A 13,117-nucleotide genomic window follows, 5' to 3' on the forward strand; every position below is an offset into this window, starting at 1 on the left:
GGAATAAACTAGTAGCGAGCCCGTCGCCCTGCGACCGCCGACTTGCTGCAAAGGCTGCAGCTCGCACGGCCGCGAAGCCGCAGGAGTTGCCAGAACGGCCGCTTTCTGCTGTAGCAGTTTCCAGCGTTCTCACCGGCATGCTCAAACGCGAAGTGCAAGCTTTGTAAGTATAAACAAACAGCCTCACGAGTTTGCAGAGAGAATTCAGATCTCTCAGAAACGGGAAGACCTGATTTTTTTGAAAGCGCCATTCCACTGACTGGCGGGGCTCTCTCCCACCCCTAAGAGGGGTAAAGCGCTTCACGTCTGGAAGCGGAGCCGCTGTGGCAGCGCGTGAAGCCGCTTCGACGCAGCGATGGAAGAAGCACAGCCCCGGGCAAAGCCCCACCGGGGCCCGGCAGCCGCCCCCGGCCCCCGCCCGCGGCTCTCCGGGGAGCGGGCACGGCGCATCCCCGGCGCCCGCGGGACCCCTCGCCCCGCGGGGAGCCGACCTCCCGCCGCCCGCGCCCGGCAGGTGGAAGGGCGGCCAGGGGCGGGCAGCCGGAGCCCCGCGGCCGAGCCCCGGCCCGCCCCGCCCGCGGACACTCACCCTGCGGGGCGCAGACCCCGCTGTGGCGGTGCCCGGCGCCCGCCGCCGCCCCTCGCTGGGACCTCCTGCCCCGCAGCTTGGAGAGCGTCCTGCGCAGCGGGTCGGCCATGCCTGGGTGCTGCCTCAGCGGGCGCTGCCCCCCGGCCCGCGGAAGCCGGCGGCCCCCCTGCCCGGCGGCGGCAGCCCCGGGCCGCGCTGCCCCATGGCGGCGTGGCCCCGCGCGCCCGGCCCCGGCTCCGCCGCGCACATACTTGGCATAGCTGAGCGGGGTGAGAGGGCGCCCCGCAGTGCGCATGCCCGCCGCCGCGCCGCCCGCACGGGGGGCGCCGCCGCCCCGCCCCGCCCCGCCCGCCGCCGCCCCGCGGGGCGAGGCCCGGGCCGCTGCCGGGGCGGGGCCGGCCCGCCCGGCCCGCGCGGTGAAGCGGCAGGGGGCGTCGCCCCGCCCGCCTGAGGGCCGGCGGTGCCCACGGCGCGGGGCGGGCGTGGGGAGCGGCGGTGCCTGCCGCAGGTGGGTGGCCGGCCCGCCTGCCCGGCGCCGCGGTCCGGCCCGCCCGGGCACGGGCTCCCCGTCAACACCCCGGGCTGCGCTCGGAGCGTTTCTCGCTGCAGCCCCGAGCATCACCTTCTCCGTCAGCCGCGCGCGTAGCATGTCTTGCCAAAGACCAAAAGATTCGCAGCATATTTTAAATACTTCTTTTCCCTTGATGTTAATTTTTTTTTCCCCAAAGAAACAAATTTGTAGGCTGCAAACTTATTTTTCCCCTCCGGGCTTAGGCCGTGCATGTGGCGGTTCTTGCTTCCTGGCAGGTTTTTAGGCAGTTTGCCTGCAGCGTGGGGAACGGCAACGCGCTCTCTTGAAAAGCCTTCGCACGCTGCCCAGCAGAGTAACGCCAGCAAAGCGGGGATGAAGTTGGCCTTGCGGCTGGTTCCCTTCAGCATTCCGGCCAAAGTACCGCAGAGGTAAAACACAAACGGCATTAGGGCGGAGCAAATAATGTACTGAGGCTGCTGAAGTGGGCAAAAATTTGGTTTCGGTCTATGTGTTGCTCAGCTACATCGCGCATTAGTTCCATTAGCAAGCACACAGCCCTTCGAAACCGATCTTGGGAAAAGGTATGTCATTGATTTTTTACCAAGATAAAACACTGAGACAGCTTTCGTTGGTTAACATCTGCCTGGGTCTACATTTCATTATGGACAACTTCAGGAATATATTTTGCAGCTTTGATCTGTGATACCCCTATCTTGTGGCAGGTGACAGCAAAGGAGCCGTGGCGTTCGGGGGTGGGTTGGATGTCCCTCCCCGCCGAAGGCAGCCGCGAGCAGGCAGGCATTCCACGCATTCTGCATGCCAAGCACAGTGCTGCCTCGGACATAACAAACCCCCAAATACTGGGCTGCAGGAAGTGCTCCTTCAGTTCTGGAGAAAACAACCGCAGCTTGTGAACACAGCACATAGTCACAGATTTCCTCTCTTATCAAATTTTGAGGGGGATTCAATTATTTGATCCTCTGAAACTAAGTTAATTATAGTTATCATATGTCATGTTGCAACAACTTGAAACGCCATTTTGCCATCCTGTCTTTTGAAACCATTTGCATTCCTTTAAATACACGTACTGGAAAATACCTGTGTACGAGTTTCAGAGCAAGATGTAAAACCATTCCAGAATGCTTTTGGTTGGGAAAAATGACAAAGGAGATGGCAGTGGCTGGGACGATCGGATGCTCGCTGCTGTGCAGGTGAGGAGCTGCGAGTCCCGAGGGGTCTGCCTGGCCTCTGTCCCTGCGGGGGTCAGATCCTGCCCCCTCAGACAGCCGCATCGCAGTGCCCACGGGCTTGGTTAGGAACAGCGTCTCAGGCAAAGTAGCACACAAGAAATGCATAAAACCAAAACTATCAGTACTCCTCTGAGAGTGCACGCACTGTGCACAATTAATGCATCTACCTCCAGCAGATTAGTTAACCATGCGTTATCTCCATTACCTATGGGCCCAAGTAAAGGAAAAGTCCAGTGCCACCTCCTCTAAACCAATCTCACCAGTTTGAGTGGTTAAGCTTTCATCCCCTCAAAAAAACAACGTCAATTTTCAGGCTGGAATCAGTACGTAAAGCTAAGCCTTTTACTACACCTTCCAGAACTGTGATCCTGATTTGTAAGGATACAGTGAAAGAAGAAAGGTATAAACATATCTGATGGCATTTTTTTGTTCATCTCGTAGTGGGATGTTGCAACATGTTGCCCAGAAAATCTGTGGAAACTCCATCTTGGAGACACTGAAAACTTGGCTGGCCCTGGCCCTAGGCAAGCTCACCTATGCGGCTCCTGCTCTGCTTTGGGGCTGAGCAGAGGACCTCCAGAGGTCCCGTCCAACCTAAATTACTCTCCTGACTCGAAACCTTTCCTCGTATCGGAGCTGCTGTCCTCCCTAGCTGAGACATGGCTTGGACAGAAGGAATGAATTCCAGCCAAGCAGAACACCAGAGATAAAATTTACCAGTGGTTTACCAGCGGTAAAATTCTGCATGGGCACCACAGCTCAACTGCACTGACCTTACTGATGCTATCAGGAGGTCAGCTGTGCCACCAGCAAATGCGTGCCTAAAGCAAAGGGCATGCATTTGGAGTCTGGAAGAGGGGATCTGCCTCGTTAAAAAGCCCTGAAAAGATTCAAAACAGCTAGGAGATGAACTCCAGGCTTTTTCTGCAAGAAAAAGGTGTTGCAACCATTTCAAACTGAGTAAACGAAAGAAGTCTACATCTACCTTGACTGTCATCGTCATACCTGCAGATTTCCCACCTGTTCTAATGGGAAATCGGATTCCTCCTGCCTACCCATGCCTTACATTATCTCCATTAATTCCCTAATGAATAACAACTTACTGCACTTAAAGTAACTGTATGTAATTTTTACCAAGTTCCTCTTATTTAGGTGGCATTTTTGGAAATTTTTGTTACTTTGGTATTTTCTTTTAGCAATTAAAACTATATTAGTAGAAAGTAGGCACTAGCCAGAGTAAGGACCAAATCCTGCAAAGAACTGGGGTACTGACGTTTGGTGTGCAGTACTGCCTTCTCCCATGGGTATTAGCTATGGAAACAAAAGAAAATTCAACATCATTGTGCATTCTGTGCTGCTTCACACAGTATTTTCTTCATGTTCTGTATGATTTTAAATGTTAGTTTAAGCATTTAGATTATTCCTCTATGCAATAGGCACACAGGAAATAGCTCGGTGAAAAGCTGCCAATAGTTGAGTCTATAAACACAGTTTGATCTGTATCTTAGAAAATTGTTTCCAGTCCAAACTGTGGTTACAAAGCACTTTTTCTTGTTGGCAGCTGGATTTTTTTTAAATCCCTATGCATCCTGTATTTGCCCAACAGAGTTGGCATTGATCACACAAAAAAACCCTTGCAGATAAAATAACATTAAGGATCTGGCTGGAACTAACTTGAGCCAGTGGAGTAAGAGTCAAAGCTGAGCTTTTGTTTTCAGCTCAGCCTGTTTTGTTCAGGAGTTGCAAAGCACACAGTGCTGAGCTTGAGTCCTTTTACTCTGCCTTCTACAAAAAGTAAAAGCTACTTCAAGAGGATGGGACTAGAGCTTGCATCGACTTGAAGAGGCTTCTTATTAGGAGACTGGCAAATATTTAGGACCAGTTAAACAGTGTGACTTTAAACAAACAGAAAGCAGTATTCTTCTGAAGGGACAAAGAAATGTTTTAAACAGTTTTTTTCACTAACAGACTGAGATTTTGCCAATTACTTAATCTCTGAGTTGATGACATGAGAATTGTAAATGACTGCACAGGCAAAAAAGTCTAAGAAGTTGGAAAAAAAATGCGTTGATGAGAAGGATATCCCTGGTGAAGAAGCCGATGCATAGGTGGCAGTGTTTGGGCACTGATATAGCTGAATGATGAAATTACGCAGATAAATAGTTCCTAATACAGGACTGACAAATAACCTTTACAGCCTTGCTGACAGTTTCAGAGGTCAGCTCTGCCTCAGCAGATACCGTGAAGAAGCTTTCCTAAGTACACAGGCTTTTGTTTCTGTACAAACTCAGAGACTGGTTTTGAACTGCTCTGGTCTGATTTTGCAAAATTCCATCCCTCATAGCATCTAAGAGCTGCTCCTGTACCTGAAATAAAAGTTTCATATTAATTTAGGTTGTAACTGTGTGAAGATATACTTTATTTTACTTCGGTGGGATTCATTCATATGAGTAAAACTAAAAGCGTCTGGAAAAGTGAGTGAGTCTCCTTTTCATTAAAGCTTAGCAAATCGGTATGTATCTTCTCTCAAGACCTGTTGCAGACGGGGATAAAGTGACAACTATATGACTAAAGAGGAGCTGATGACAGCTGGGAACTGGAAGCATTTGAATGCCCCAATAAAATCTATGAGCACTCTTTTTATTGAAAGCGTCTGCCTTCCTGACATCGAAATGGACTGAAATAAGAGTCCCATGAAACTCTATCAGGCAGCTAATAGCCCTGTGCATTATCCCCAGCCTGCCAAACGACTGATCTCTCTCAGATGCAGACACCACTACAGTCATCCATACCTCTGTTACTCCCAGACCCTATTTTGAACTGGCCAGCCGAGGCACCCCAGAGGCCCAGAGGGTCCAGAATACAGCTGGTTATCTTCTTAGGAAGACAAACCAATGGGAGAATAAACCATTTATATTCTAAACCTGAGGAGGTTGCTAGACAACAGGCTGGACAAAGCTGAAGGTGTTCATTACCCAAATGGCTCCACCATCTGCTCCCTGGTCTCCAGAACCATTTGCAGTTGGGGTTGCAGTTTTTAAAAGCAAATTTTAGAGACTCTAAGAGCAGTCAAGTGCTTGGCTCAGACCACTGACTCCCTTCTAGAGCGCATCCTTGCCAGAAACCTCTTTAATCCAAAACTGCTTTAAGAGGCACCTCCGTTGAGATCTTATACCCAGTGCACCACACCCGCATTGCTGTTGCTTGGCCATTGCCAACCAAACTTTGTGCCTTCACACAAAGAGGTAACGGACCTCTGAGAAGCCACTGCCACCATCAGTTCCTCTCTGACTCCTGTGGCGTGGGCCTCCTGGGCTCTGGCAATGTGACTTGTAGCATCAGGACGGTGGCTATCCTGGCTGTCTGTGAAGTGCTGAGCCCGTTGCTCCCAGTGGCATGGTCTACTTGTCCTGTTAAGCTGTAATTAAAATTAAACAGGAGAGGATTTTAAGCACCATGTACGGTTAACCTAGATTCAAATGAGCAGTGTGATGGAAATACTTCTGTTCCTAGCTATCAGCTAAGTTAAGCAGCAGGAGCATTCATGGCTCTGCCTTCTGCACTTTGTTCAAACAGAAATAAGACAGTAATTCACGTTCTTTTTAGTATCTGCACTTGTTTTTTTAAGTTGGTACTTGTCTTTTTAGAGAATGCAAGCTAACTTCTCTATGAGCTTTTCAAAATATGTCATTGAACTTCAGGGCTGTCATTACCACCTCTGACTGCAATCTTACAGCATGCCAGTGCTATGGTAGGATGCCATTCTCACTGAAGATATGCTAAAAATACCAAAGTATTTTGGATACAAAGAAGCCAAAGCATTACCCATACAGTAAAAATAGTCGGTATCATGACCATCATCACCATTACCTTCTCCTAACATGGAGACAAAACCAGCAGATTGGTGACACTCCACCTTGCTTGAAGTAAACACCAATGAAGAGTGTAATAAGTTCAAGCAAAAGAAAAACAGAGTCAAGTTTATGCTCAAAACTTTAGGAGATCCTCTGTGAAGGAACTGAAATAACTAAATAAGCATTTCTCTGTCTATTTTGTCCTAACTCTTTAGGCCAGGCCCACATTTGTGGTCCTGCTCTTTCTGCCCCAGGAGGGCAGGGAAGAAGCAGAGCTCTCCCCCACGTCCACCTGTGGTCCATCTTTCTCCTTGGCCTCGTGCCTTCACGAACTCTTCGCCATCATTCAGTCTCTCACTGTATTTGGCTATTAATCCAAACTTTGATTAAATGTAACATTTGTGAATCTCATCCCCTAACTAGCTGGAGCCGTAAGGTTTTTGAGCTGTGTTCTGTAGCAGTCCCTGTTAATATTGTACAGGAGTGCTGTACCCACCGGCAGAGCCAAGGGTCTGCCAGTCCTCACAGCAGAGTCCAGAAGATGTTGCAAGGTACATCCACCATAAATCCCATTATGCACAGGGTCCTAAAACCTGCTGCATATGCAAAATTTATTTATTAAAAATCCTGCAAAACTTAAACACTGTAAGAAGAATATCTTGAATGGCTTCTGGTTGCCTACTAACAGTCAACAAAATGCCAGAATGGGGGAACACATGTAATGAAATGTTCTCAGGGAAATCCACTTTCTTAAAGTGCCTTTCTTCCACTTCTATCATTAGAAACAGCAAATTTTTTTTTTAATCATCAGCCTCAAAACTCTGAGTTTCAAGTCAGCGCAAAGTATAGAGGACTTCTAAATGCTGTAAAAGGAAAGGCAATATTTAAAAAGAGAAGTGGAAAAGTCCTTAAATTGGAAGACTGATCCTCTTTAACTGTATATAGCGTGCTGTGCTCAAAGTACTTTGCTAAAGGTAATCACAAGGATGCCTTAAAGACATGTTCTTATAATCTTAAATTTTAAGCAACAGATGTTTTTTCTGTAGGCAAAATCTGCCAGTGACTTTCACATGTTGAAAGCATCTAGTCTATTTTTCTCTTTTATGTAAGCTAAATAATTTTATTCCTCAAACAACTTTATGTGTGTGCATATATGATCATTTCATTATAGTCATCCTGTATGTTACAAAGCCAAAAAAACTGAAAAAAAGCCAGAGAAACCCAGCACATCCCCTCAGGCTGCTGAGAGATCTGTGGAATTTCATGTATGAAATATTCTCTTCTTTCTCTCTGTTGTATGTGCGTCAAAAGGAGCCATCAGAGAAGTTAATAGTAAGAAACTGTGACAATGAAGTCTGTGCATGCACTAGCGTGCTCATACTTAGCTTGTTTGCAGAGTCTAAACACCACCACTTCAGTACAGTGACTGAAAAATAGAAAAGCATTTTTGTATAGCTACATAGATGAACCCTGGTGTTTCTTTTGCATCTCCTGGAGTGCACCTATTAAGTAGAATAGAATAAAACTGTGCTTCACAGGAGAAGAACATTTTCCTGTTTAGGCCAGGCACTATGGAGCACATGTTTTGACCTGATGAGCTTTCTTGACTCCTAAAGAACAATGCAGCCAGGAGAAGACTAGTACTTGATCCTGCTGGCTCCAGCAGGGAAAGTCCCTCATTTGCAAACTTGCTAGAGTTGCTGCCTACCTGCTGACAGCTTGCTCCCAACGCTCACTCACTCCTGTGATACTAAGGAATGACAAAAGCGCAGCAGCTGATGGGAAGGTGGCATGGTCAAGCTTCTTTTAATTATTCATGTCCATCATAACATTCAGTCACCCCTGGGAGACACAACAGAATCCAAGAAAACGGAGGTGAAAAAGTAGATTTATAATCTCATTTGTGCTCCCTTAATCACACATCTCCTCATTTGCTCATATTCAGACCAATCTCATTTTAAATATCTCAAGTTATATGGTCCTACTCTTATCCCAACAGTCTAACCACTCACATGGTTAGGAAGCATTTCCAAATATTTCACCCAAGGGTTAGTCAGCTATTCTATCTCGTCGTGTCTCATGTGATGTCTTAGTGTAATGTCTGGCTAGTCTTCCGTGGCTGCTCAGACTATGGCACGTGGTCCTAGGTGGCATCTCTTCCTCCCCAGCCTGACAGACCACACAGCTATTAGCAGCCCAACAGGCAGAGGTGACACCAGATGCTGGCACAGGGGCTGTCAGCCAGTCCTGCCTGGGCTCCTCTGAGTTTCCAGGAATATTACCTGAGCAATAAAATATATATTTCAATGCAATTTCATCTTTCCAATAATTGCAAAGCGATTTACTTCTCACTTTGAAATATTTTCTCAGTGAGAGTGGAAAGTCTGTGTATCTCAGCTGATTTCAAGTAGACAGGAAAGGCTACAAAGGCTTCTGTGTTTTCTCTAGTGGGCCCTCACAGTAAGGGCACTCTTCAGGTGAGATCTGTTATTGAGAAGTGTGAGCTATTGAAAATATTCAAAATATTTACATTCTTTAGTGGATAGAAGCACTACTTTATCCTAATCTCTTCTCTAATTACTTGAGTTTCCAGCCATGCCATGGCATAATCTGTGTAACACCCACAACAAAGACCCACAGCACTTGAATACAACAGATTTCAGACAGATATCACATTGGAGGGGATTCTGAAAGACCTTGTATATTTACTAGATTACATCCTTTTTTCAAAGCAGATTTTTCCTTGTTTAAGCCCCCAATCTTCCTTCTCATTGCTAGAATTTGTTTCCTAAATGCCATATTCTCCTCCAGAATAAAAAGACTCAACAGTATGTAAAAAACAAGTATTTAAACTTCTGGGTTCTTTACACTGAGCTGTAAGGTCTAAAATGACTGACTTTTTTTTTAAAATCTATTTTTGGATGGGTTTAACTTTGTGTGTTTCCAAGCACCAGTTTCTGCTCTGAAACATCACGCGCGAGGTCATTTTCAGTGTTCTTCCACTTTTGCCTGGCAAATTCCCCTGCTGTTTATATAGAAAAGAAACACAGCTAAACAGGATATGCTGAGTGTAAAAACAGAATTTGCATGGGAGGGACAAGGGCAGAGGGAAGTCTGAAACTAAAATTACTCCAACTGGCTTTTTGAAACTGTGTTTCCAAGGTGACAGAAACCCCTTTATTGCAAGGTTGCTCATTTATCTTGAACAGTTGCCAGGATTTTGATCTAATTTTTTTCTGAAGAACTAAAATTATCCCTCTCCTTCCCAAGATAAAACTCAACCAACCAAACACAACAGATTTTAACCACATAGTATGACACATATTTATGACCAACAACATATTTATGACCAACAACACATATTTAACCACATATTTATGACCAACAACAAAGAAAAATCAGCTCAAATCGTAAAGCTGCCAATTCTAGCATCCCTTTGGAAGACGTATCCCCAAATAGCACATTCTAATTAGGCATATAGTTCATCAGGTATCACAGGCTTAATTATGCACAAGTTTGCAGCCTTTCTGAGCTGACGCATTGCACGCTTCCGTGACAGACTGCCGGGAACAGTGCCCTGCCTGGGCAACTATTGGCAGGTCAAAGCCTGCAGGCTGTGAAAGGAAAACCCTGGGGACACGCACGCAGAGAATGTGTTTCTTCAGATCTTCATACATGTTCACTACTAAGTATTTAGGGGAAAAAAGAACCCTAAGAAAACACCGCAGACTACCTCCTACATTGCTCTATAAACAACCCCAAAAACCGACAGTTCATTTCAGCAACACTACCGATGCAGCAAAGCTGATGGTTTGTTACCTACAGTATTAAGTCTCAGAGCTTTAACACCTAGAAATCATTGGCACTTTGTCTTAGGATTCAAAGCCCTCTTTTGCACAGCACGTTTTCCTTCTTTAAAGACAAAAACTGTCACGTTCATTTTCTTCCCCAGTCCCACTCTCATAGAAAACACTCCCAAAATTTGACTCGGAGTCACCTTCCCCCTCTGCTTTGTCTGCTCCTGAAACACAACAAATGAATTAATGCTCAAAACCAGCATTTTTTTCCTTTCTAAACAGCAAATGGGCTTAATGAAGACCCTTAGGTATTTACCTGCTTTACCTGAACAACCCCAGAGAGCGATGCCCCTAGTTTCACCTCCTCTCTTCCCCTCATCTCTTCCTTACTCTCACTTACTCTGTCGCAGCTGAGCTTACTGCAGGGTTTTGGGACAAGCGCCATGATACAGGCCCATAGAAGATTCATTTCCTGAAGTGGGACTTTACCATCTCTAGACCTCACATCCACTGCAGTCCTCACACACCTCTTTCTTTGGCCTTGGAAGGGCTTTGCCCGTAACGCTCCCAGGGCCCTGAGCTTTGCCACGCACAGGAGCAGAGCCCTCTCTAGCTAGCTAAAATGCATTTATCAGTCTTTTTGACAGTCAGTTAGTTAAAACAGTTTTAACAGTCAGCAACCTCTGAACGGAGACAGGTTTACTGATCATTTTGACAGAAATCCACGTCTCCAGGGTTCAACGTGCACAAGCAGGCAACACACAAGACTGCTCCACCTCCTCTGCCCTCCCAGTGAAAACCAGCTTATGACTCACAAAAGCATTCTACTCTCCAGTGGCGTTTCTGGTTCCACACATCATTTGAGAAGGACAACGGTTGTTGTGGATGGACGTTAGGAAGGACCACTTCCCAAGGAGACATTTCCTTTGCCGCTGACAGGCGTGAGCCCCGTTACTTCCCCGTGCTCAGCACGGCGGCTGCTGTTGCCTTAGAGATCAGCACCAAGTGAAGAAGAATCTGCTCTTCCCAGGTATCAGGGTCTCCTACAGAACTGGTTGGTGCTCAGCTTTCACCATTGAGAAGTCCTCATGTTGTAGTCATTAGAGACTACTGCCAGGCAAGAGAGCCAACAGCAAAGTAAGCATCGATTTCTTGTGCAGAGGCAAAAGCAGCAGTGACTGCAGCTGCTGACGGGGAAGCGAGACAGAGTGCACGGCGAGCAGGGGGCAAATGCACAATCGCCCTCTCCGACTGGCTCTCTTCTCACATAACATGTAAGACATCAGCTCTCCCTGCTTCTCTAATTCGGGGTACTCCCCAGAAGCCCAAAGTCAAACGCCTTGTCGTTCACTGTGCCAAGTCTTGCCAGCACTTAGTGTGCAATGTTTAGGAATCCCATTAGGAAATGTACTCAAAGCATCAAAGAAAAGGTGAATGATGTATTTTTATATGTCCGATTCAGCAAGCAGTGCTGAGTCAATTGTCTACTGCGAAACACGCTGAACACGGCCTCTGCGTTTCTGTCTGGAAAATACATCCATCTCCTCTACTTGTCCATGGGAGATGCACAGAGGGAAGCTCCAAAGGCTTTTAGCCCAGTCAGCAAGAGCAAGCCCCATCTTATTAATGCAGCTATGACAATGCAAATCGATGCATCTCAGGCACTTTTAAGATGCCTGTTGTACTGGCTTGCACTCTCCCTGTCAGATTTGTATACAAAATATGTGTTTTTCAAATACATTCACAAATGTTAACCTGAAGCAGAATTTTTCTTTGCCTGTCAGCAAAGAGCATCTGGAAAAGATCAATCTCTCCACCTTGCCCAAATGTCCTCAGGGAGAAATTAATCTTTTAAGACAACTATATTGAAATAAAAAAATGCTTTTGCAAGCTTGCTATTCAGATGCTAGTTAAGTTTTCCTGAGAAGAAAGCATAGGGAGGGGAAAGGGATCCATTCTTTCTAGGAGTAAAAAACCACAAATCACTTTCCTTATTCTTCTGCTAGGTGCACAACAAGGCTTCAGCCCCTACCAAGAATGAGAGGCTCAACGCTATGGCCCCTGGCAGGGTAAATTCATGTGTGTGATTAGCTTCATATACAACAAGCTTTCCATTGCCTATAGCGGGATTCATACATAGCTGAGCTTCGTACACACGCAGAGATTCTTGCAGGAATGAGTGTGGCATCTCTAAGGAGAAATGTTAACGATCTGGGAACAGACAAACAATCATCAGTGCTGCAATTTACTCTCGCTCTCATTCTCCACCACTCCTTGTACTTAATACAAGAACCAGTGAATCAATTACTACAAAAAAACCCCCCTAAGATGAGGAAAAAGCTAAGTTTAGAAGGCAATATTGGCATGCTACCTAGAGCACAAACCTTGAATACAGTTGTGTTTTTCCCAGCAAGGCGTATTTTGGGTGCGAAGGCGTGTCCCAGAGACGCTCCGGTGCTGTGCAGGGCTCCTTGCACAGGCAGGGTGTGACTGCAGAAGTATTTCGGTTTGGATCAGGAGGCTGCTTTTGAAGTGACTCTCCCTATCAGCCTGTCAGACTCTGCTTTGGTTTTGAGAGTGCACCAGCTGGATTCCTTTCAGATGAAACCCAAACCAGAAGATGCACTCCAGGAGTGCATTTAATGCACTGAGACTGCTGCTGGGCGTTGAGCCCATGGGAGCAAAGCAGAGCTAGCCCACAGCACGGACTAGTTCACATTACAGGCACTCTCCTATTGTGCCAAATGACTTACTAATGTAAATGTAGCCCCAGATTAAAGAGCATCCTTTAACATGATATCAGAAATAGAACTGAAGTGGTTATATCACATACAGCTTCCGAACAACCCTATAGCATTAACCAGGAGAGTCAGTAAACCTGCTTATTATAAAAACAGAAGAGCTACTTACTTATTTAAAAAACAAAAGCCATATGCAATACAACTGAGAAAAACAAACAAATGTTCAAGATGGAACTGACCTTCTGAAATGGATTATTTCCCAAGTACCAGGAGAGCCAATTTCCCAGCTGCTTTTATTTCTGGTTTTTAATACTCAAGTGTGTATGCACAATCTGGGATATAAACACAGCTCTG

The 13,117-nt window shown here is 46.3% G+C and overlaps 1 protein-coding gene across 2 annotated transcripts in view; it reads right to left on the minus strand.

Moving 5' to 3' along the window:
* The window catches only part of SYDE2 (synapse defective Rho GTPase homolog 2), a 31,883-nt gene extending 31,024 nt beyond the window's left edge, over window positions 1–859 (minus strand). For both annotated transcript variants that reach the window (XM_072867861.1, XM_072867862.1), the window contains exon 1: window positions 590–859. In XM_072867861.1, the coding sequence (XP_072723962.1) occupies window positions 590–698 (109 nt within the window). In that variant the 5' untranslated portion in view covers window positions 699–859. The remainder of the gene's footprint in view (window positions 1–589) is intronic.
* Between the last annotated feature and the right edge of the window lie 12,258 nt (window positions 860–13,117).

The sequence above is a fragment of the Ciconia boyciana genome, chromosome 7 (assembly GCF_034638445.1).
Source record: "Ciconia boyciana chromosome 7, ASM3463844v1, whole genome shotgun sequence".
NCBI classification, from domain to species: Eukaryota; Metazoa; Chordata; class Aves; order Ciconiiformes; family Ciconiidae; genus Ciconia; species Ciconia boyciana.